The sequence below is a fragment of the Micropterus dolomieu genome, linkage group LG18 (genome assembly GCF_021292245.1).
Source record: "Micropterus dolomieu isolate WLL.071019.BEF.003 ecotype Adirondacks linkage group LG18, ASM2129224v1, whole genome shotgun sequence".
Lineage (NCBI taxonomy): Eukaryota > Metazoa > Chordata > Actinopteri > Centrarchiformes > Centrarchidae > Micropterus > Micropterus dolomieu.
Genome location: NC_060167.1, coordinates 29162595 through 29188004, shown reverse-complemented (window position 1 = coordinate 29188004; position 25410 = coordinate 29162595). Strand labels below are relative to the sequence as shown.

At 41.7% G+C, this 25410-nt stretch overlaps 1 protein-coding gene across 1 annotated transcript in view; it reads left to right on the top strand.

Annotated features, from left to right (window-relative positions):
• magi1b (membrane associated guanylate kinase, WW and PDZ domain containing 1b) overlaps positions 1-25410 on the top strand; it is a 142764-nt gene that overhangs the window by 54259 nt on the left and 63095 nt on the right. Inside the window, 1 exon segment of the mRNA XM_046076068.1 lies at positions 14348-14464. Within this exon segment, the coding sequence (XP_045932024.1) occupies positions 14348-14464 (117 nt within the window).

Genomic DNA, 25410 nt, shown 5'->3' with positions numbered 1-25410 from the left:
TTCTGTTCACAGGCACACACACGCAGCACATGGCACAATACAGGCATGCAGCCTCGCAAGGACATTTGCACTTGCACGGCATGAATTCAAAGACAGGAGGACAGTGTCGAATAATTGACACATCCTATCCATGTAGACACTCAAGCTGCTTCCAAGTGTGTGTGTTGAGAGATTTGCTTGCAACATGGCTTGTGGGTGCATGCAACTTAAGTCAAATGCATCTAATTCTGTTGAGGTGTGGTGGGGGTTTTCATCTCGAATGAAACTGAGTAGATATGGTTCCCAAGATTTGTATTTATTAATAAACAGTTCTTTTGCTGTGGGGATTTTTCACTTTGAGTGTTAAGTAAATGTCATGTTAATAACAAGTGCCCCACTCATACTTATCTTCCCCTGCTAGATCTAAGTTAGTGTTACAACTACTGTATGTGTGTGTGTGTGCGCACGCATGTCTGGCCTGGAGTCAGCTGTTAAGGGATGCAGCGCTGGATGAGCTTTGCCTGATGCTGACCCAGAAACAAATGTAGACATAACCAGCAGTGACTGCTGCCCGATTAGCCCACAACCCTGAAACACACAACTTTTTGCCATATCTGTGTGAGTGTGTGTATGAACTTGTATGCATGTTGGTGACAGCAACTGGATAACTTGCAGGACTGGTGAGAGTAATGGACAAAGTTGGAAATGATACTTGTGTTTGCATTTTTTGTATTGTAGGACATGAGGAATAAGATGCACCTTAAGTGTTCTCCTCCCTCTATCTCTAGTTATGCTTGCTATGGGTTAGTGTGCATATGTGTGTGTGTGTTCCATCCTGTTTCTAAAATTAGATGAGCGAGCAGATGTGGTGTGTTTGAGTGTCCCTTTTGTATGCATGTGTTGCCAAATGTATTCATCCGTATTAGCAAGGCTGTATGTCTGTATTCGCGCATTCAAACAACATCTTGAGCACGTCTTGAGTCAGCAGTGTGACGGGGCCAGGAAAGTGGGTCAGTCATGCCTTCTCCAGGCACGAGGGAGACGGACGGATGGACGGATGGAAGGATGAATTTAAGAGGATGACTAGAGCTGGATGTTTGCAGCTCAAATGGTGTGGCTGAGGGAAGCAAATAAGGACTTTTAAGGATGGGCGGGGGGTTAAGTAAGGAAATACATAAGAAGGGAAAGGGAAAAGGATGAGAGAGAGTAATAAAGAAAGCAGGCTGCAAACCTTGGGATGATGAGAGGACAGCAAAAAATAGTGAAAAATACTGCAATATAAAGTACTCAAATGTGTAGATCTCAAGGCTGAGGTCTATGGTGAAAATGCACGAAAAGAAGGGAAAAACCTAAACTAACATTAGCAAATATTCATAATGTAACATAAAGCTGAAACATGTAGTTGATTTATTAATCAACAAAAAAATAACCAGCAGCTATTTATCATTTAAGCTACACACAGCTATATATTTCCTTGTCCAAGCTACTTAACTGTGAAAATGTGAAGCTTTTCTGTTTTATGTAATAATTAACTTATGATTTTGGAGTGTTGGTCCGTTGAGGTGGCCATTTTCACATTTTATACAGAATGAATTGATTAGCTTAGAAAGAAAAGAAAGTTATTTGTTGCCCTAATGAAAACATTTAAAAAGTTTAAGGTATATTATGAAGTGTATCAAACTATCGAGGTGTTTTTATATAGCAGTCTCAAAATAAACATAAAGTCTGTAATGCTTGATATGAAGAGTCTAATTTAGTAATTTGTTTATGAACAGAAAATTGTTATAATTTTGGGAAGCAGTGATGGGCCTTTATCACTCTTTCCTGAGGTTTTATAGAATAAATAACTTATCGATTAATTGCAAAGCAACCGACCCGCCAGGGCACCAGCAAATTCACCCAATAGTCAGTATAAGTACACACACATACACACATAAACACACACACATACACACACACATACACACATACACACACACACACACACATACACACATACACACACATACACACACATACATACACACATACATACATATACACATACACACACATACATACACACATACATACATACATACACACACACACACACACACACACACACACACACACACACACACATACACACACACACACTACATGCTGTCCCTCACACTTAATGATACTGAGTGACATATGCCCCCTGGTGGCAGAGCTAATGAGCTTGCCCTGGTTAATCATAGAGATTAACCAACTCTTTCCCATGTGGCCAATTAGAAGCCAGGAAACCTGTGATGAAGACAGAGTCCCTACAGCCGGTTATACAGTTGTAGACAGATTGGAGGAATGTGCCTTGCTCCAGGTCTGTCTTGAATATGAATACACTTACAAGAAACCTCCCACATCGTCTGCGTCTGATTTGTCTTTACTCTTTAATCTTTCATTCATTCTTTATAACCGTCTGTTTGCCTGTTTTTGCTCTCTGTTCATGCGTCCCCTTGCTTTTAATGTGCACATCTCCTCCGGCTTTAATTTCTCAATCTATCCTTCCTATTGTTTATGTCCCCTCCCCCCCTCCTCTCCTTTCTCACCCTATCCTGCCCTCCCCTCCCCGCTGTGACCAGCGGTTGGTTTCTTAGCACAGTGTTCACCCACTGTGGGCCTGGGGTGACTTAGCACGCTGCCTCTGATTAGACCCCAGTAGTTGCCCATTCATGTTGCCATGAAATGGAATAGGGGTGAGAGAGGCCAGCAGATATTATGCTAATAAATCTCACCACTGTAAAGGCCTAATAAACATGGACGTTTTCAGCTTAGTCATTCGTTTGTATAGTCATTTGTAGCTTTAGTAGTCATTTGCTGATGGTCTTTCCTTGATTTTTTTTATTGTTGCGTGATATTTTTGGCTTGAGTCTGTAGTTTCTGTAGTCAGGATCCCGTGTCATTGTCTGCTGTTGTCTGTTGCTTAAATCTGCATTTTAATGACAGAAAAACCTTTTAAAATTAGGATATTATATGTAGATGTACGCAACATGTTATGTTAAAGGTGAACTTCACCAAAGTTTTAAAAAAGCTATCTGGTACAGTGGGTCAATGGGAGGGTTTGAAAGAAGTGGACATTTACTAATGAAAGACATTGTTGCATTATGGGGAATGTAGGCGTCTGCATTTTTTGAGCTTGGCCCATACTAAAAGCTGAAAGGCAGGATATCTCAACCTCTGCCGCTTTGATTTTTTTATTTATGTCTCAGTGGAATAGCCCTTTACCACAAGTACAGTATGTTGTGGTAAAAGAATTTTCCGTTGCATAAAAGGAGATGTAATAGATTAGTCTCCTCATTTGTCTGTGTGTTTGCCTCCTCTTTCCTGTGTTTGTACAGTATTATATTATACTGCAGACATGGCTCACTCTATTTGACAAAATTATGTTTTGGTTTGTTTGGAATTACAGCAGGTGTTATAATTGTAGTTTAAAATCAGACATTTGTGACTATTTTGTCTGGGTGATCATATTTCAGGGAAGTCAGCATGTCCTACTTATTGTTCTAACGTATTGGTATTTAAATAATACAGTACTTTGCATGAATCATAAAAATAAGGAGGGAGAGTCTCTATTTACTAAATGCAGTTTAATCAAATCTGTTTTAACCTGTTTTTAATCTAGCCGCCAATCAGCTGGCCTGTCACAGGAGACTACTACTCCCATTGGTCTTGAAATGCCGCCTGTCAATGAAGAGAGGCTGTGATGGAGAGGTAATTACCTCCAAAATACTCATGCCCTACTGGCTTATCCTTCAGTCAGTCAGTAATCACATCATTAGTTGGCCTTAGAGATAGTTTGCATTAGGGAGACCTCTAATTTAGTGGTTAGCGTTAATAATGGATCTCTTTGGTTTTTTGACGTTCTTTAAGATGTTGTACAGTAGCTGGATGTAAATGACTTCATGGTGGTTGGTTTGTACCTTTTAAGATATTAGCGTTGAAAATCACATCTACGGTAATACTCGTTGACAATAAATGCAACGCCATCCTGTGTGTCAGTGGGTGATTCTCTCTTTCACAAGCCTCCCTGGTAGCAGCTTCAATCGTAGGGCCTTATACTTTATGTAGGTATCATCACAAGAATATTAATAACATGGAGCTTATTGTATTGTCTTCAGCACCCACCTAAATCGTGATGCAGGTGTTGTATTATTGTTTATAATGCTTGGCTAACAGATGCAGATGTTTGTCAAATCAGACAGGCGCTTGTGTTGTGTAAATTTGTACTTTACAAATAACAGCATAAGAAGAGAAATACATGTACAGTGTACACGCACAGTACATGTACATATGGTCACACCCATAAAAAGTCACATGTATGTGCTCCCCTCAATTCACTGTCAGATTGCAGCAGGGAAAGTGACGCCTCTACTGCAGCCTTTTTGCTGCTCTACGTGCTGAAATGTATCCTTGGGGGGATTTCTTTTCCCTGTGTGAGGGACTGTGATTAATGAAAGCAATCTGGAACATAGTAAACAGCCATGCAACTCCTGGACACACAACCATATAGACAGGATTGGAAACGTGTCAGAGATTTAACCATGACGGGCTTGGATCTGGTGTTTTTGTATCTCGACTCAACAAGGCGCAGAGGTCAATGGATAAGAATTAGTTTTTAATTGTTCCACAGCTGTACTGACAAGACTGCACCCCTGGGTCTGAGACTTGTGCGTCTCCACAGCCTTGACTACAGTGTGAGCCATTAGCTTTGCCCATTACTCATGTGCCTAATTCGAGAATCACACTTAACAGCAGCTCAGGGAATTTAAAGAAACACGTTATCAAACAGCTAAGACATTGAATCCTTCCTGCATTTCTTCTGTCTTTGGCTGGATAATGACTTCTGAAGCAATTTCTGGAACAATCTCACCAAAAGCTCCATTTCATACCTGATCAGGGCCTGGTTACACGATATGATCGGGAGTGGGGATGGTTTATGAAATGCCATGAGTTTTTATTTACTGTATTGGGGGAGACAACATCCCTGGTTAAGAAAATAGGCTGTTTTGGCTCATGTAGTTAAAGCCATATCCAAATACAGTATAGTATCTATGTTGCTGTCTCTTAAATATATACTGTATGTTATTGCATGACAGTTATACCAATATTGGTGTATAAGAGGGCGCTGGAAATCCTCCTCCACCTACAACAGCATAGAGAAATCATCCCACAAACCAGTATGCTGGAGAAACCATCAACTCAAACACAGATTTTAGAACGCTGAAGGCAGTCTCTGAACTTTTCACTAAACATCAGCCCTATATACATTTTTGTTACATTTTCTCCTCTGCTGTCAGAAAGTTGAGAAGGAGCTTATACCTTTTGTTATGCAACGGAAACACCTCCAATATACTATATTAATATAAACTAAAAACAAGAATTGGGCTTTGAGAGGCTTTTAGCGTCCTACCTTTACTGTACATCTCTTGTTTACTTTGGATTCAAGCTTATAATGTTACATTTTTGGTGTTAGCATCTGTCCATCTACAAAAAAACTAAACCAAACAGCAGGTTTATTAACTTATCCATGTAACATTTAGGCACCTAACCTACTGTATTTAGCCTATTTTAGGTACTCCATCTTAAAGTGGTGATATCCAGACCTGTTTTTAAGCCTTTCAACCTAATATGACCTGCCAAGGCCACCGTGTGTCTTTTTGTGCCTTCAAAGTATTTGTTTATGTGACATTTCATTTATTGTGTCCACCTCTGCGTCTCTTTTAAATATGGGGTACATCAGAATCAGCTTTATTTGCCAGGTGTGTGTACACATACGAGGAATTTGACTCAGGATTGTACATTTCTCACAATGTGCTTACTTACAATACAATAATAATACAATAATAAAATCACACACAGGCTACAGTGTAGAGAACACATATATACACACACGTTATAAACAAAAACAATATAAACAGCTTGATACAGATTGATACATGCATACATTTCTAGTCTCATAGATTCTAAATACAGTGCATTATCTTGCATTTACATTTGCATTTTTACTGAAAACTATGAAATCTGTGAGACTCTTTCAGTGTTGCTCATTCTCTTTTTCTGTCAGCAAGAGCTCTCCTTTGTTTTTGTAATATCCTGTTCATCCAGATGGGGGCAGCAGACCATGGCTGGCTGTGACCATCACCACCTTTACCACAGTCTGTGCTCATCTGGCAGCTGTTGCTATGGATACAGAGAGCCCGGCCACTGATGTGATGCAAGCGACATCTAATAGAGGAACATAGGGGGTAGTGTTGAGCTCAGAGACAGGGCTGTTCACACACACGCCTGTCTGCTCTGTGAATATGAAAGATTAGTCTTCTCCACTTCTCTGCTGTATGCCTTGGCTCTTCTTATTCAATGAGCTACTGATTATAGTGCTGTTTTGTCAATTGCCTCACTTGAGAGCTTGAAAGGAAAAGTATCCTTGCCATCTGCATTTTCACTAGAATCACTTTCAGCTGGCTGCAGTGTGGGTCAGTCATCGTACGTAAACTTTGCTGGTGTCAAATATGGTGGTTTAGTTACCAGTCTAATCACCTGGACATACACTTAACATGATGGATAGAGAAGAAACTCTCTAATCAGTGGTCAAGGGTCAGATTGAGCTCTCTTTAGATGTCGCTAATCATTTTGACATATGGTTAAGCTCCGATCAGTGGTGATAAAAATGTTTAATTGTAGATAGCTGCTGCTCGTTGAATCAATTAAATGGTGATTAATCCTGATTATCTGATTAACTAGAGCCATGGATGGACTGCTCACTTCAGAGTTGATTATTTAAGACATGACTTTGGACAGCCTGTGTATGTCTCAAAGCTAAATTTAACTTGTAGTAGGTCAGGTTTGAATGGCACAGATCCGTTTGACTTTAAAGCCCACTTCTTTACAATGTCCCACTTTGGAGAGACTAAATTTAACAATAAACATCCCACCGAAAGAAGGATTTATTTCTAATCATATCTTCTGCCTGGTATCATGTCCCTTGATATGAAAAAGACAATTGAAGAGAGGAGGAAAAAAAGTTGTTACCTTGTGTGCCAGACTGTTTGTGTATTCTACACTGATACAACACTCAGTGCCCAGCCAAACATGGTGGTGCTGCCAAATCTGACTTGGCTAAGTGTAAAACAGGCTGGCACCATGGCATATGACTGTGTTTTCTGCTTTGTCACTTAGACTGGTGCTTTGTGTTAAGAGGGTGAATATGTCTGCCATTGCCCAGTGTACTAATATAAGTTAGAACATTTCTTAAATGCTTTTGTTTAAAGACAATTAGGGTTATTTATTTCTGGGCAGGCCATGCATTGTAATAATTACCAATGGTGGTACCTGTAATTAAAATCTAGTACACACCACAGTCTCGTGTTACCTACAACCCTAAATGTACAGTATTTTTTTGGCTGTCTCAAATATAGCTAAATACTACTACTACTAATAATAAATACTTTATTTGCAGCATTTTAAAAAAATAAATGTAATATATGAGGTAATCAGATACAATGTGGTGGAGATTGGTTTTTGACTGAAGCATTATGGAGTTTCAGTGGTGTAGATTAAATGAATTTATTACCTTCTCTAAATCAGCATGAGATAAAAATGACTATACTGTCACGCTAGCGGCGCTGTTTTAGCGTTGGTCAGCATGCACAATCGCAATGGTAGCATGCTGATGTTTAGCAGGTATAATTTTAACCATGTTTACACCTTAGTTTAGCGTGTTAGCATGCTAATATGCTTACACTAAACACAAAGAACAGCTGAGGTTGATGGGAATACTATTAGTTTTTACAGGTATTTGATCATAAACAAAGTATCAGTCCAGTTCATATTTTGATAGGATGATGGCACTTGATGAAAAGTTAAGGAAAGATTTTGCAATTCATCCTCTATGAATGTCTGAACCAAATGTCAATTTATCTTACAGTTGAGATATTTCAATAATCCAAAAATGTCAACCTCATGGTGGCAATAGAGAAAATGTCAGGATCACCAATGCCAGGAGGTTCCATCCTCTGAGGACAATGGTTTAATAGCAATCCATTCAAAATCACAAATGGTTGATAACCTCATGGTTAAATTTGTGGCCCGTCATGCTAGAGGGAATGTCAAGGAAAGGTAAAGTGATCACCATAGTCATTGGGATACATAATCTGCAATCTCCCAATCCATCCGGTAGATATTGAGAATTCACTGGATAAAATGTTTGACCTGCTGGTGGCACTATAGAAAAACTTAGGGGATCATTAAAGTTGGCAGGATTTATCCTCTGGGGACCATGAATGTTTACCAAACTGTACCGACTGACTGACAATGCCATACCTTGAGCCATGGCTAAGTGAATGTTCCTCTGGAATTACACATTCAACATGTAAAACACTATCCATTACGGGGTTTCTTCCAGTAAAAGTGATCAAGTGAAAGTAAGTTTGTATTTTGGCCTGAGCCCAAGTCTTGAAATGACAACCTCAGCTACTTTTCAACAGTACACACAAGTCAGATTAATTTCAGGAGCGGCATCTGGGTCATACAAAGACCTCTATGTAGCAAAAACGTAGCTGTTGGTTTTGAATATCAAGCAATTTACCAGGGCCCTCCATTATGTAATGACACTGCTCGTCCAGAGCGTAAAGGGCCTGTACAAATCCGTGACTCCGTGCCATTTCCAAATCAGCAGAAATTGGTCAAACCTTTCCTTTCCCACTACGAGCAGGAGGATCGAGTTTCAGTGAAGTTCAGTTTTTCCACGCTGTGAATACAGATGTCAGCTGCCAGCGGAGGGGTCTAGCTGGTGCCATGTCTGGCACTGCATATCTGAGCAGGGCCTTGGCTGGCTGATCAGAGCTGAGGGGTTGCAGGGGTGGACTCAATAGAAGATGCCTGGAAAGTAGTAGAGCTTTTCACATTTCAGCTGTGTATAAAACTCTTTTGATGTTTTCTCTGGCTTACTCTGATGTTCTCTTTCTGTGTGACAGACTCTGCCTCGCTCTCACTCTCTCTCTTCCCATGAACCCCCCCCCACTTCCCTTCCTGTCATGGATTGCATGTGTCCTTGTCAAAATCTTGCTTGTTTTAGGGGGCTTTTGGAAAATCTATAACAGGTGGGCTGTGTTTGAAGGATATGTCTTTTCCAATTATCTGTTTGTAGAGGGATTTGGGTGGGTGGTGGCTGGGCCAAATGTTCTCTCAACCCAGCTATGCTGCCCGCCTGCATGCTATTTGTTGCCTGTGAGTCTAATTGTATTAAGATAATTAATCAATGGAGTAATGCACTACAAACCGGCTCAGGCACCTGGATTTGAATTTTGCATGAAAAAAAAATTACTATTTGATTTTTGAAAAATGATGAGGCACCACAATCAAAATGATCCAATTAATCTCAGCTGTCAAAGGACTGGTCTAATCAATCAGTCCACATCCAAGTCTTTGGGGTCGGCATTGTGTCCTTTGCCTTCAGGGCCAACATGCTTTGTCGTTGTATACACAGCAATCAAGACAGAGCGAGGCACCACAGTTAAGTGGCTTATGGTGTTAACATACTCTGCATTGGTTTGAAGGAGCTGACAAGTTGCCTTAAAGGCTTAAATGGAGGTGAGACGTGATCTTCTTGACCTTCTTGTACATGATATGGGTGACAGATTGCTGGTAAAGCATCCACAGAATATTGATCTCTGATGTTAACAAGGTCGACTGTATTTGCACTACAGCTGGACCGACCTAGACCCAATTTGGAGCAAACCATAAGACTGAAATCCACACATTGTGGGTGCACTTAAGGAGAGTGGTTTTAAAGTAGTCCGATGTTATTTTAAAAAGTGGACAGAAAAGAGAACAGAGAAAGGAAATGTGGTAGAAAGGTATTTGACCTCAGACCAGAAACAACATATTATGTTGGGTAGCCACAAAATTAGTTTGACTTGAGTCCCAGAACCCGTGCATACTTCGGTCCCAGCCAATACCTCAGCACAGGCCAATGATAAACTAGTGGTCAGTTAACTCCCAGTCCTTGTGAGGGCATTGAGGACACTATTCAAGGTAGTGTGCGTTATTGTTTTCTGTAGCATGTATTTAAAAAAAAAAAAAAAAATAGGGAATCTTTTTAATGGCAGGCGCTGGTCCCAACCTGGGACAGGTTGTCAGTACTGGACATCAGCTCCATTTTATTTTTTTTTTTTCAGACACTCCTGCTATTAAAACGAATATATTGACACAAGGTGCTGATCAGTAGACTTCTTGATATTCCTTGTCAGCACTTTATGATTGCAAAGTGCCCAAAAACAGAAGGAGGACAGATAGTGCTATCTACTGAATCGACACGTCCCTAAGTAATTACCTTCCCCTCATTCATCAACGAGGCAGTCCTTCAGGGACCTGTCATTCACAGTGTCCTGCCTTTGAAGGATTTCTGCTCATTTTCATTAAAACATCATCAAGATAAGCGTACACAAAGAAACAGTGGGGGCAAGATAGAAACTTCGTAACCAGATTAAAGCTCATGAAATAGCTCCTTGAGGTGCTTTTGCTTGCAACCGCACACACAGTTCTGAGTTAGCTTTCTTTAACACTGCTCACACAGTCCACTGGGCTAAAATTAACTTTTTAAAAATTATTATTTATTTCCTTTTTTTGGGGCGGCACGGTGGTGAAGTGGTTAGCACTGTCGCCTCACAGCAAGAAGCCCGACCTTTCTGTGTGGAGTTTGCATGTTCTCCCCGTATGTGCGTGGGTTCTCTCAAGATGCTCCGGCTTCCTCCCACCGTCCAAAGACATGCGGCCTAGGTTGATTGGTGACCCTAAATTGTCCTTAGGCGTGAGTGTGAGCATGAGTGGTTGTTTGTCTATGTGTGGCCCTGCAATGGACTGGCAACCTGTCCAGGGTGTACCCCGCTTTTCGCCCGATGTCAGTTGGGATTTGCTCCAGCCCCCCGCGACCCTGTAGGCAGGATAAGTGGTTGACGATGGATGGATGGATTTTCTTTTTTTGAAACTAGTGCAGTGCCTGTTCACAGGGGCCATTGTGACGCCTCACTGCGCTTTTTCTTCAAAATTTGCTTCTCACATTGGTTTCACCTACAGCATTTATAACACTGAAACAACACGATAATGGCAGATACTGCTAGATATTCAGCGCTTCCTTACAACTTAAAATAACTCTTATAACTTTGTTTCAACATATTCATTTCTTAACATATATCAAACCTGCGTGAAGATGATAACTCTGTTTCAACAGTTTACTACCACATAAGAGCATATAAGCCCTGCCCCCGCAAGCGCTGTACTGTAGTTTATTCAAAGTTACTAAGTAATGCTAAACGTGTTGTGTGTCCAAATTGCACCAAATGTGACAGCAGCAACACACCCGCCACAACTTTTATATCAAGTACATAGCCAGTCGGTTGATTTTCAGAAGTGAACTCTCCCCACTTCTCTTTCTTTTGTCAGCACCCCTTTAACTTACTGAATTGAACAGACTTGTCCAAACTTATGTAGCTCCCTCATCTGTCATGCCTCACAATAATCAGTCTCATCAGCTAACTTTGGTTTTGCATTTTGGGATCCAGCATTTTTATACTAGATTACAGAAGACTGAATGTTTTGACTATTCTTGCTAGTCCACCAATTTTTTGAAAGTGCAATACAAAATTGCTTGAGTACCCCTTTAACATTATCATGAGAAATATGTGCAACGACATTGGCGTCACCCTAGAAGATGAAGTGAAGATGAATTTATGTCAATAAATAATAATAATAATAAACACACCTTTGTTTATTGATGAACTTTGTGTCATTTCATTATAACTAGGGATGGGTATCGAGTAGGGATACTTAAGGTATCGACTGAAACAGCCCAGTATCTAGTAGGATTGAAATGTCTCCAGTCAAACCAGTACTTTTTGTAAACCAATCGTGGGAAAAAGTGTAGTTTATTGACTTGTTTAGCCAACTCCTTTCTGGTTTTCTATTTCTTACTGTCGTCTTTTTCAGAGGTGGTTTGCTAATCACTACTAAAGGAACACTTGCGGAGATCTTTCAATTCAGTTTATCAATCGAAAGTTAACAAAATAGTTCTCTGTGATTGGATTTCAACAAATGTATGAAAGTTTTTACTTAGTTTTCTACAACTCATGTGGTCACTAAAATGTTTTACTCATTCAAATAGGCTACAAAAAACTCCCAAGCTGTCCTTTCTCTGAGGATGACCTAATTAGGATGAGGAGCGATCTGATACAATTTCCAAATACGTTTATATAACAGGTTTTTGAAAAAAGAAAAAAAGAAAAGATCTCCGTGCTTGTCCATAACAACAAAAAATATAGCAAGGCATGGAATGAAGTACTCTATTGGTATCAGTATCACTTTTAGGTTTTGGTACTGGTATCATAAAATTGTAAACGATACCCAACCCTAATTATGACTTGATGTGAGTGAATAAAGTTGGCTCGCAAGTTAATAGGGTTGAAGCTATTCAGGACTGTGTACCTGTTGTTGCCTGAATCCTTCTCAGTGTTACTCCCATCTCTTCCCATATGGCCCCTTTTTGAGTTTTGTCATGTTACAGATTCCCCAATGCATAACTCAGACGGGCTCACACAGCCAGTTAGTGAGGAATTCCCATTGCTCTCCGGTAATTGGTGTATACAAAAGGACATCAGGGTGTGTGTTAGGCTCTCTGCTGGCCTGAGCGTTGGCTTGTGACCTGTAGTGAGGATTACTACACAGTGATATGTCTGGATGGGACAGGGCCAGGAGCAGATTCTCCTCCCAGGAGAAGCTTAGACGTTCGAGCGAAGACTCAAACTTTCCTCCCAGACTGTTTACCAAACGGCCATATCATCTATTAGCTTTGACACTAATTATAGTTAATCAAATACGTCACTCATTATTTCAATTAAATATGTTGGTAGACATGGGCCTGGATTCACTAAAGTTGTCTTGAGTCATAAGAAGAAAAAAAAATCAACCAAGCAACTATGATATCAAGTATAATAAAAGCAAATTTACTTTCTAACAATAAAATATAGTATAATAAAAATAAACATTTATTTTATAGCTTTGCTTTCAAAAATCCCATTCACTGTTTTTTTGTAAACACAAAATATAACTATTTAAATACTTGTCTTAGAGAATTGACATTTCAATACTGTTTGTTTTCCAAAACCACGGTTGTATATTAACATTTTAATTGCAGTGCGAGCCTGGCAGCTTCTAAATCAGAATTTGACAATCTGATAAGTACCATTATTTAAAATTGCAATTTTTCATCCTCTCCACTGTTGATATGAATCACAGACAAAATCTTGGGTCACATTAAAATAAAAAGCAGTCGTATCATGTCTGTGGGATGAGCATGTTGTGCTTCAATTGTATCTTTATTGCGTGAAACTACAATCATTCTGCCAACCAGTGCAGAATGCTCTTCTGTACTATGCTAACAATTTCAATCATCTTATTAAACACACACACACACACACACACACACACACACACACACACACACACACACACACACACACACACACACACACACACACACACACACACAGTTTCCATGGAAACAGGATCTAGGGCCTTTTATGACTGGTTGTTTGCCCAAGACAACTAAAAATGGTCTCAGCAGCCATGCAAAGATGGGAGATAAATCATTTGGATAATAAATAACGGGACATGTATATAGAACGTGATACGATGTTTGTTGTTGCCTGTAGTAGTATTGTTATTGAAAAGACCAATTCACATTCATATTCATCCGGTAAATTACCTCATTTTCCTACTTGTGTGACATCATACGTCTCCTTTCTTTTTTTTCTGTTATGTTGTCATACTGTTTGTGCTTTGCACATGCATGTAATGTAGACACTCACTGTAATAGCAACACACACAGATACACATTTAGAGTCACACACACACACACGGACACACACACACGGACACACACACACACACGGACGCTTTCCAGCCGTGCTGCCCTTCAGTAGCCTAATGTGTGTCTAAGGTCCAGATGGCGTAGCAGTAGGAGGGCTGATACACAGTGCTAGCCACAATGCTAGCAGTCTCATTTCTGGCTAGCCCTGGCTGGTTGGAGAGGGAGAGCCTGCAGCCAGCTACCCCTCTGAGTGACAATGGCAAGTGTGCAATTCACGGCTATGCACTCAGCATCTAGCTTTGCTGTGGTCGCAAGAAAAACTTGTATACTTCTTTTTTCAAACTGTGTGGCAAGTTGACACTTCACTGTGAATTATAACAATCTCATTTTGACTCATGTGATGTTCTTATGTCTGCTAGCCGTGTTTTTTTTCTGTTTTAATGCAGTTACCACATGTTTTCCTGTTTGTGTCCACAATGATAGGAAGTAAGCTGAACAAGGACCTGAAGCATTATCTAAGCCAGCGCTTCCAGAAATCCTCGCCTGACCACGAACTGCAGCAGACCATACGAGACAACCTCTACCGTCACGCCGTGCCTTGTGAGTCCATGACCGCCAAACACCTCACTCCGTCATTCCCTTTTCTCATGTTTACCATCCTCTGCTCTCCTGTCATCTACATTTCCTGTCATTTATGTGAGCCATGCTTTGAGATCTTGACGATATGCTGGCTTTGCACATAGTTTTTACACACTTTGATTATGTGAGTTCCCACAGAACATTGTTGTGGCTTCAAAGAAATTTATTTTCATCCTCAAGAAAAACAAAAACACCTTAGTCATTGTGAGCCACATGATCGGTTTTAGATCCATGTAATGATTGAGTGTAAATGCCTCACACAGACACTTATATATCTAATTAAGCCTGATTATTTCAGTCTAATCTGAGCATGCTTCCACTTGCCTTTTGACCAATATTGGCCGTGCAGTTAGCCAGGCTGATTACTTCTTATCCTCCTTGGAACTAACCTCATGTTCGGGTTGCTCCATTTTATCACACATCATCCCTCTTCATCCCAGAATGGACTTTTCCGCCTGCATTCCAAGCTGATAACAAGCAGTGAGTTGATACGGAGTCAGCCACCCTCTGTCCGTTCCGTCAGCAGGGTGTTTGCTTTATTAATGTTTTCTGATCAGTTAGCGGAAATTCTGGGGACTTCACAGTGCATAAGCTAGTAGGATCTCATTTCCACGGGATCAGTAGCAGCAGTTACTACGGGCACTACGGCTTCATCCAAGTCCTTCACCCTATATCACTAACCAGTATCTTGCCAGAGCTGGCTGTGTACTCCAGGAAAAGAGGCTTGTGTTTGTGACTTTTTTTCCTCCTGACTGTTGCAAAGATCTAATAGCACATTTGTGTTTTGATGCTGCATACTTCTCTTGTAGCTGCTCAAAAGCTGAAGGAGATGTTTGATATGTTTTATTCTTCCCTGCTATGAAAAACAACCTGTGAAGATTGTGTTGGTGCAGAAAGAGGTTAGACTGATGAACCATGCTGCAGGATGCCAATCTTGTGTTATCCCTGATTTGCATATAACACTATAATGAACTGTATGGCCCAGTCAGAGCCAGGCTCATCGCTGTCATTATACTGAAGTTGTCTATGAAGATTCTCAGTCATCCAGGTCATAGACTTCTTCAGTTCTTCTTCAGAACTGAAGAAGTCCTTTGGATGAGGGACGACACGTCTTCCAGTATCTTCAACCAAGTCCAGTTGCCCTTGATTTTAACCTTCGTTGGATATACTGAAGTTGGAAAACCCTACTGGCTTTGGACACCACATGCCTCACTTATGAAGATGTAGAGAGAGGGTGGTAGAGATGGGAAGTGACAAAACTGGTAGACAAGATATGCAACTGCAGAAATGACGGCGCTGGATGCAAGTTTATGTAACTTTTTTCCTCTGCTTCCAGTTATAATATATACTGAATAGTCTATGTGTATTTGCAGTTGTGGTGCTATAGCCTCATGTCATTTACTAGTATCTATAGATTCCACAAGTGCACTTTAGACATATCACATCATTTCATACTTTCTACAATAAACACATCTTTGGAGAACAAAATTAAATTCACTGTATGCAAACTTGATCAAAACTTTAAATAACTTTTTTTTGTCTGTAATTACTTTTCACTTTTGCCATTACCACACATTACTTAGCATATTAGATTTTTTTTGTTGCTTTGCAGTTAATTTCAGGCTTGTAAGGGTGCACCTCTTCTTTTCACCAAGCCGATTTTTTTCCCTTAATGGTTCTCATCTGTTGGCTTTTCAATTAGTTTATTCGTGGCCCTCTCATGCAAATTACTATCTGTATTCAGGAGGCTTGTTTAAGGGACTTTATCTGCATTACCTCCACTGCCATATGTCAGCCAGACACTAGTGGAGGATGGGGGTCTGGCTATAACGGCTATTCTAATCACTGAGTGGGCTATGGCAAACTAGTAAAATCCTGGTGTTGTTAGCAGTAAACAAAGCTTGAAGGTGTTCCCTAGGCCATATGTTTTATAGGATTGTAAAGTTTTTGTTGTCGTGCACTTGTAGAGGAGGGACACTCTTGCTGGAATATCAAATTTACAAATACTTTGGCACAGCTTAATTTTTTCCCCTTTGTGTTATAGTATGGCATGTTACAGTGGTCACAGTTCATAAATTAGTACTACTTTTTATGCTCTTCACGCTCACAGAATGATTCAAGACTGACACAACAATTGTCTAGGAAAGCGTACATTTATGGAGTTGTTGCGCATAAGTGAGATGGAGTTGCTGTGATTGCTTTGGCCTGTGATGGTGTCCATGCTGACATATGTCCAAAGGTTGTTCAAAGCACTGTCCATATGTAGGTGTAGGTGTGATTAATGCACAGCAAGCAGGTGGCGAAACAAATGGAGAAGTGTGTCTGCCGATGTTGGGGCTTTTCCTGCCTCTAAATCAGGCAAAATGGTCACTCAGCTTAGCCAACCTTTCTGCACATTCACGTGACCCCTTCTACTACACAATATTATGAACAACGGTCTGTTGAAGTCCCAGTCTGTCTGTTTTTTAAGTATACAAAGTTGAGCCAAATTCACATGTTCCGCCTGTTACTACAGTCATTGTCTCGGAGTGAGGAGCTTCACCAATACTTGTGGTTCATGCTAGCCTTAACCCTGATATTCCACGCACCTTTATATTGGTGCCCTAAACAACCTAAATAAGGGCAGTGATAAGGACATGACCCCTGACTGGCTTCCCACCTGTGAGCGCTGCCACTTGTCTTTGTTATACTGCCATGCTGTATGTACCACAGCAGGGACTGAACACAGTTTACTGTGGTGGTGTGAGTGTGTGTTTACTCTACACCTCTCATGCATGCCACCATTCCAACAGCTCAGTAAACCGAACACTGAGACATCATTTTCATGCCATGTCCCTGAACGTTAAAGCAGTCTTACCTTTGACTAGTTTGGAAATGAAAAATACTCTGTCACTATGCTTATGATTCACAATAGACATGAAATATAATATATAGAACAAATACAAAAATATTTTAGACTTTATAGTTCATGCAAAACTTTTAAGAGTCACTTCCATTCTGTTGAGTCCTGACAAAACTACTAGTGCACTCTTTGGGTTTTGAGAGTCACCTTATTGGAGACTGCAATTAAAAATAAATTGAGGAATTATATTTCCACACGGTGAAGGTGGAAAAAAGTCACTAACAAACTACAAAAAGAGCGTCATAGAAATAAATAACCCAAAACAAAACTACATTGGAGATTCAGTAGGGCAGTGATGCTCACCAGATCCTCAGGTGTCCTTGAGATGTAAAACAGCTGTTCCCATAACCCTGATAAACTTTGATGCACTGCTCTCTCACACTCCCCCATCTGTTGAGGCGTCAGACGGCTTCCCTTGTGGTCACACCATCCGCGCGATCAGCATTCCCAATCTCCCATTATCCCCACCAGCCCTCCACCCCCTCTATCCTGCTCTCATTCCTGACCACCCCCACCCCACTGATGACCCCGCTGCCTCTCGCTGCCTCTGCTGCTCCCTTTCTCCCTCTTTCTCTGTCATTTTCCCTGCCAGTTGATCGGAGCAGTGTCAAGAAGAAGAAGGAGAAGAGACGACTGCTCTGTTTGGGTTATACCTGATTTCAAAGCTCAACATTCTGTGTCTACGAGCCTTGAAAAAGGGAGCTCTGGTCTCTCCTGCATCTAGGCAAGTAGCAGTATTGTCTGCAGTGGTTGTTGTGATGCTGATGACTTGGTGTTGACTTCTCAGATGAGCAAGGTTTACAGAGGCTAGTGTTCACGTGCGTGTGTGATGAGTTGCGGGGCTAGCAGCACAGACGATTGGATGACCCGTATATAGGCTAAGAGGACGGCTCGGAGGGAGGCGGGGGCTGAAGCCGCGGGGATGGGGGTGGGGTGGGGTTTGGTTGTGGGAGGGGGGCAAAAGGGGGGGATGGGTGGAGAGAAGAGAGGGAATGGAGAGATTCAAAAACCCTCTCGCACCCTTAAATCAAAAGCTGGCTCTAGCCAGTCAAGCTAACATAAACATGTGTATGTGTGTAAACATATGACGTGTAGCTGTATGAGATTGATTTGTTCATCTGACTCTATGTGTGTGTGTATGTGTGTTCGTGTGTGTGTGTGTGTGTCTACCGTGTTCCCAAAAGCAGCCTTTCTGATGCTAGTTTGGTGTGGTAACAGATTGCATTCACAAATGCAATCAAGTTGAGTCACCTGAACAAAAGAAATGCTCTCACTCACTGTGCCATTCCTAAACCGCTGAAGGTGGTACATCGAGACAGGGAAAAGAAAGCCAGAGGAGGATTCAGAAGTGAACTTCAAACTTTGGCTTTGTTGACTTTTATCAGGCAAGAAGTGGATGTGTGTCAGTCACATACTGTGTCTGCTGTTTGACATGCATTACACAAGGGATGTTGTTTTTGTCAAGGCTAAACACACTTGGACGTGTCTTTCCGATGACAGATCCATCTTATCACAAAGTCAAGTTTGCTTTGCCCTGTATTGGATGTGTGATGGCCACAACTGGATACAGCTTTTATATTAAAATAGTCAATCTAGAGCTACAATAGTGAAATTAATAGTAATGTGCTTATAATAGGTTTGCAAAGTGAAAAGCCCAAAATCCACCCCAACGGGAGTTACCATCTCCCAAAGAAAACACTGCTCCTGAACTGCCTGAAAACAGCTCAATTGTAGTCCAACCTTTACTTCCCTAATTTATCTGCATCACTTGGCGTCATAATTCTTGCCTAGTGGCTAGTCAGGCACGCCCTCAAAAACACTGGTGGAGAAACACACTGAGCTGCAGAGACAAGATGTCCACACAGTGACAAGACGTCCGCCCACTGCCTCCCGTCACCCCCACCCTCCGTACCAAACATTAGGCAGTTAATGGACATAAAGTTTTTACTGTGATGTAGAGACAGTGCACAATTAAAACGTTACAACAGGTAAAATAATAATTACCACTCGGGAACATGTACAGCTGAACCAAAGCCGTAGTTACCGGCTTGTCAGGACCCGCCCAACTCTGCTTCTGATTGGCTAGTAGCCCTTAACTAGAAACTGCGCATGCGCAACTCCCAGCAAAGATCAAATAGAAGTGAGAGGCTTCACTCCCTAGTTAAAACACACTGGGTTAAAAGAGGAGCTGCAGCAATATGCAGTATGACACAAATATGGTGTTTTTTGAAAATTAAACCATGTAAACCTGTTCTGGTACAACCCCAAAATAAAGTTATGAACCTGAAATGAGCATAATATGACCACTTTAATGCTGAGTTAAGTCCAGCTGCGTTTTTGCCGTCTGTTGTATATAAATATGTTTCAAATGTTTAAAATCTTGTTCGTACACATAACCAGTCAGGAGGGACTAGAGGCACAACACAATACTAGTATCAGTTGCTTTTATTTGGACTAGGGCATCCCAGCATGCTGCAGCTAGATCAGAAGGGGGTTGTGAGGGAAACAGTGGGAGCCGAATTGATGCCGGTGGGGAAGTATTTTGTATAGCTAATGCCATTAGGAGTCAAAGGAATGTTGTCAGATTGAATGATGGGTGGAGTCCCCCAGATTCATACCCCCCCCCCCACACACACACACACTCTTGCGTATTTGTTGTATTGTATGCACACACTCAATCACTGACACTGTTACACACAAATGCAGGCCAGTTGGGACAGAGGTAGTGTGAGCAAATTATACCTTTGTCTCAATACAGACAGTATAGGATGTATTTGTAAATGTGGATGCTTATTTGTGCCTCTCAGAATATTGTGGATTGTCATTAAAAGTCCTAAACATGCTACGCTGCTAGTTTAGCTTTTAGGTAAGACCCATTATGTGTTTGGAAGCTGACTAATGTTTTTAAGACCTATAAACTCTGACATGGCAGGTGAGAACATCATTCAACAGGATGTCACTGCTAAGAGTTGTGAGAGCTGTGTCCCGAATACAAACTACATTGTATTCTACTACTATACAGTATACTGATTACAAATTTTTAGAGTATACTGTTTTGGCAGTTACGATGCGGTAATGAATGTGCCGATTTGTACTAATAATAAGTACTACAAGAAGGGCTCTGTGGCAAAGCAAAATTTTGCCCAAGGATTTGGACACTTGGTTTTTGTGTTTTCTAAGATTTTACTAGAGTTCACCACTGCCCACAGTTTGTTTAATTTGTCCCAGCTGTGAGTTACCTCTCTTTCATATGTACTGCATTGTGGAACAAAACTGTCCATCAACAGCACAATGAAAAATCAAGTAAATTTAGTATGTATACTATCATCTTTGATGCTTCTTAACATCATGAGCTTCCAATGTGAATAACTGCTTTGAATTAATATAAAGTATGGATTTGGGAAACATAAGGCGAATCTGAAAATGGCACATCACATGACCTTTGACCTTGCTTTTATATTTTCCACTGCTGTTCCCAACCCCCTCCTCTGACCATGGAGCTTAACAAATGAATCCTGCACATGCAAAGATATTTTTTCTTAAACTTGTGGTGCGTGCACAGATGTTTGCCAGTTGGTCAATTTGACTCAGCATATAGTTTTTTTTCTTGTTAATCCATATTTTAGTTTGAATCTTGTATTAATTCAAAGACCTTGGCTCTTCATTTGGATTTATCCATAGTTGTCATTCCCACTGACATCCCGGTGGCTTTGTGTTATTACCCCTTGTATACCCTTTATCTACCAGAGTTGTAACACCTGTAAGAATTGGTGGGTTAGAAACTGCTGTTGAACTTCTTTGGTGTCTGACATATAGATTAATGCCAGCTCTAGATTTATTATAACCCATACCTTTCTGGCCAGCTCGTGTCTTGTCTTTTTTTCCCCAAGTCTCCTCTCTGTCTGTTGCACACTTGCCTTTAGATTCTTCTCCTGACTCCTGTCCTCTTCAACATGTTGGTCAAGGATGAATTGTCTGGAACTTGTTAAACACCCAGAGCATGTGTATGAGTTTGTGTGCGTAAGGATGTCAGTGTCTGGAGAAGAGCAAAAAGAAACAGAGGTGTGGGGAGAGGGAGACGGATGGGTTCTGTGAGAACGAGAAAGATTAGGGGTGAACAGCCAAGAGAAGGGGAGGGAGCGAGAGAGGGCGAGCGAGCGAGAGGGGGAGTTGGGCGGGTGCATGTGGGTGCCTGCGAGACGGGAGACAGCGGGGCTCAGTCAGTGTGAGAGAGCGAGAGAGAGAAGCCTAGTATTAGTGTGTGTGGGTATGAGACAGAGCGCATTATAAGCCAATGTGTGGATGCTGCTTAGCTTAGCTCCCATTAGCTTAGCATCACAAAGCCAAAGCTGGACAGAGGACAGACGCAAGGGAGGAGTAAGGGGAGGGTGGAAAGGAGAAGGAAATGTGAATCTGCACGGGTTTTTCTTCCACTCATCCTCCACACCTGATTGGATTTTTTCCTCCCTCTGTCTCCTGTCGACGTGGTGCTGTTCTGTGGACTGTAGGGGAAGGGGAGGAAGCCCCTCACAGACTCCTTAACTGAGGTATTTTGTTTTGTGTTTCATTTTGAGAAGGGACTTGGGGGGGCTGAGGGTTGCTGTGATTTAATGGTTGGGGGTTGGGATGGAGGGCGAAGGAGAGGATGGCGGTGAGGATGGCTGTGCATCAGGCGGAAGGCATCGGGAGCAGAGCGAGGGAGACAGAGGCACAGCGCTGGCAGTAATGGAGGCTGATGTGTTGTGGTCAAACGGAAGCTGTGTGTGTCTGTCTGTCTGTCTCAGGTATGCATGCATCTGTCTGTGTTTGTCTGTGCCCCGGTTTGATGCCTGTGTGTGTGCAAAGTGTCTCTTCCCTTGGTGTATGTACTGTATGCGTGTTTGCGCTGGAAGCACTCTAGCTCTGCGATGGCTGTGCGATCTGTTGACATGCTTGATCATACTAGAAGCCATTACCTCCAGCAGCAAACTGCTGCCTGTCTGTTTGTCTGTCTGAAGCTTCCAGGATGCTATGGTTAGCCTCTACCTCTCCCTCATCCTCCCTCTTTCTTTTTCTCCCTCGATCCATCTCGCATCTGAATGACCCCCCCTCCATCTCTCTCCCTACTCCCTCCCCGCCCCTCTAAATGTACGTTTTAAAGCCTCTCTTTTCCATTTCCATGTTGCTGTAGGTAGTAGAAAGCCCGGGGTGCTTTTTTTCTGGGTGGAATGAAAAGACAAAGGCCAGCTGTGTGTGTGTGTGCGGGGGGCATTTTCAGGCAGGGTTCTGGCTGATTTAGCTTCACACTGCATTACTGGCCCTTCAGGTTTTTTTGTTTCTTATTCTAATCTCTCTCTTCCCTTCCCCCGGTCCTCAGAGCCCCCCCTTCTTTCCCATCCCTCTGTATGGGAATCATTTAGAGTTGAATGCAATGCTTATGAAGGGAAAACATTGAGCACATCACAGGTCCAGAGAAAAGGCCTGTTTTGATCTCATTGTGGTGTGGTGTGTGTGTGTGTGTGTGTGTGTGTGTGCATCATCTCGTCATTGCGAGCCTCTTTCAGCCAGCTAGAGCAGTGAAAACACCCTCCCTCCGACTCAAAACACTCCATCCGTGCCAATCATTGAAAAACCAATAAAAATTGTCCCCTTCAACATTTAATTCCCTGCCACCATGACAAGGGTAGGACTCTTGAGATTTAAGGGCGAAGAATCAGGTGGGGTAGGCCTAGTTGGGGTGTTCGTAAGGCTGGACGACTGACTGTAACCCCTCCTTCTCCTTGCAAAACCAAAAAAGCAAACAACAAAAAACCATAGTCAGAATGTAGCTAGACATTTGAGGACAGGAAAATGCTGGAATCTGCGGCCTATGCTTTTGGTTGGATTAACCCTTTACTGGGACAGATGGCTCCATCCCCCTGCCGAGCTGACAAACCCCAGTCAGCTCGTCACCCCTCCTGTATTTCTGTGTGTGTGTGTGTGTGTGTGTGTTTCACCCAAAAAAAAGAAGCACTGGCAGGCAAGCTGTGGCAAAGATGGTGGATGGATCTGTTTTGGTTTTGGAATATGACGGGAGTCTGCCAGCCCTCCCCTCGTGTTAGTGTGTGTGTGCACGTGCATACAGTCGTCTGTTTCTTGAAAATTATCCATGAAGACATGCCTCAGTATCTTCTTGGAAAATGTGGACTAGCTTGCTATCTTGACATCAGAGCATGTTTATTGTGGAGATTTAGAGAAATGCTTCTGTAATAGCTTCTGTTGGGTCGATGAATGATTTTCAAGGCAGGGCTATTATCCATGTTGTTTCTCTATGACCATCCACCAGTTACATACAGTATACTTTACATGGCCACGTATTTCTGCAGTAAACACAATATAACCAGCCAAATATGGTCATTTTGAAAAAACATGTCTGCCAGCTTACATCAGAAAAATGTGTATGTTTTACCTCCATTACTGTCCTGCTGTGATTTACTGAGAACATATGGTAGAATAAATTTTTGAACAGTTATATGGGGTAGAATCTGTGACTGACTTTAAAGTGACTAGTCTCTTCTAAAGACATACAGCGGGCTAATTCAATCCACTCCTAGGCCTGCCTTTAATGTAACACAGTCATCACATTTCATTTCAAAGCAGCATGATTCAGTGCACGGGGTAATTTCATTTTCACTTAATACCGGCAGGACTGAGGAAAAGCATTTGCTCGCTATATGTTGAGGCACCCATCTTTGTGAGAGACAGAGCCATAGCTGTTACTGTGCATATCACATTGGCCTTCTGCTTCACCCCTTCACTCTACTTTCTCTCATGAGATGTGCACAGACTACGGACAGTAGAGAAAAGAGCGATGCACGCATTGTACCTCAGGAGTTATACTAAAGCAGAAAGGCCAGACTGCAGCCTGTTCTAGACTTCTTTAACTGGCAAAAACAAATGGCCTTTTAGCCATGGGCTGTTTTATTCCACATTGCCAATATTTAACATAAACTTAAAGTTGATTGGTAGATTTCCCTTTTAACTAAACAAAGTTTGTTTATGCCTGGTACACACTAGAGGACTTTCAAATCTTAACCAAACGTGGGATACCACAGAGATAACGTTTATTGAACAACACACACACAAGACGATTCAGTGAAGACGCAGGACCACAAACATGGAGGTAGGCTCTGTCGTAGTACACAGTAAAACATACATAAAAGTCATCTTTTTCAAAAATCATCTTTTTTCCCTTGCCGTTTCGGCAGAAATTCTAAGAGTGTGGGTGTGGTTACCTGGAAGTGATGTTACCTAGGGCTGACCCAAATAGTCGAAGATTCGATGCTTCGATGGGCGGAGCCTGATTCGACTGTCAATCTCACAGTCGAAGCTTCGCAGCGAAAAAGGATCATGCCATTTTGGGGGTTGCTTAACGTCTGATTTTACATAGAACTACCAGTTTTCTCCCAATAAGTTGATATACACCCTATTACAATATACATTTCAACATATACAAAACAAAAAGAATAAAAATTTCAATAAATGCTTTTAAAGTGCGTGAATAAATACAAAATTGTAACCCTAACCCTGGGTTGTCAGTGCGCATGTGTAGGCGTAGCGTGTATGTGTGTAGTGGCAGAAGAGGAAAGCTTGTTGTAGAGACGGAGCTCCAACTTCACTGGTGTGCTTAGTTGTTCGCACCTCCCGCGACTTTCGGATAATTTATCACCGTTTATTAACCACACAAAGAATATTTTATCGTTTCTAAATAGTTGGCTACTTGAAATAGACCCGCGAGAAACGTTTAGCCGCGACGTGCGTGCAGTTGTCGACAGCACGGCATGCACGTCGCGGCTAAACTTTGCACAAGATCCGTGAATGGCAGGCGAGAGAGAGAGAGAAAAGGGTCTTCAAAAAGCCTCAGTTTAGCTGGGTTTACAGTGAGAGACTGCAGCTCTGCAGCTTCTCAAGATTAAAGCGGAGCCACCGTGTGTTACCCCCCCCCCCCTTGTGTTTGGCATTTTGGTCGTCGCCATCTTGTTTTTTG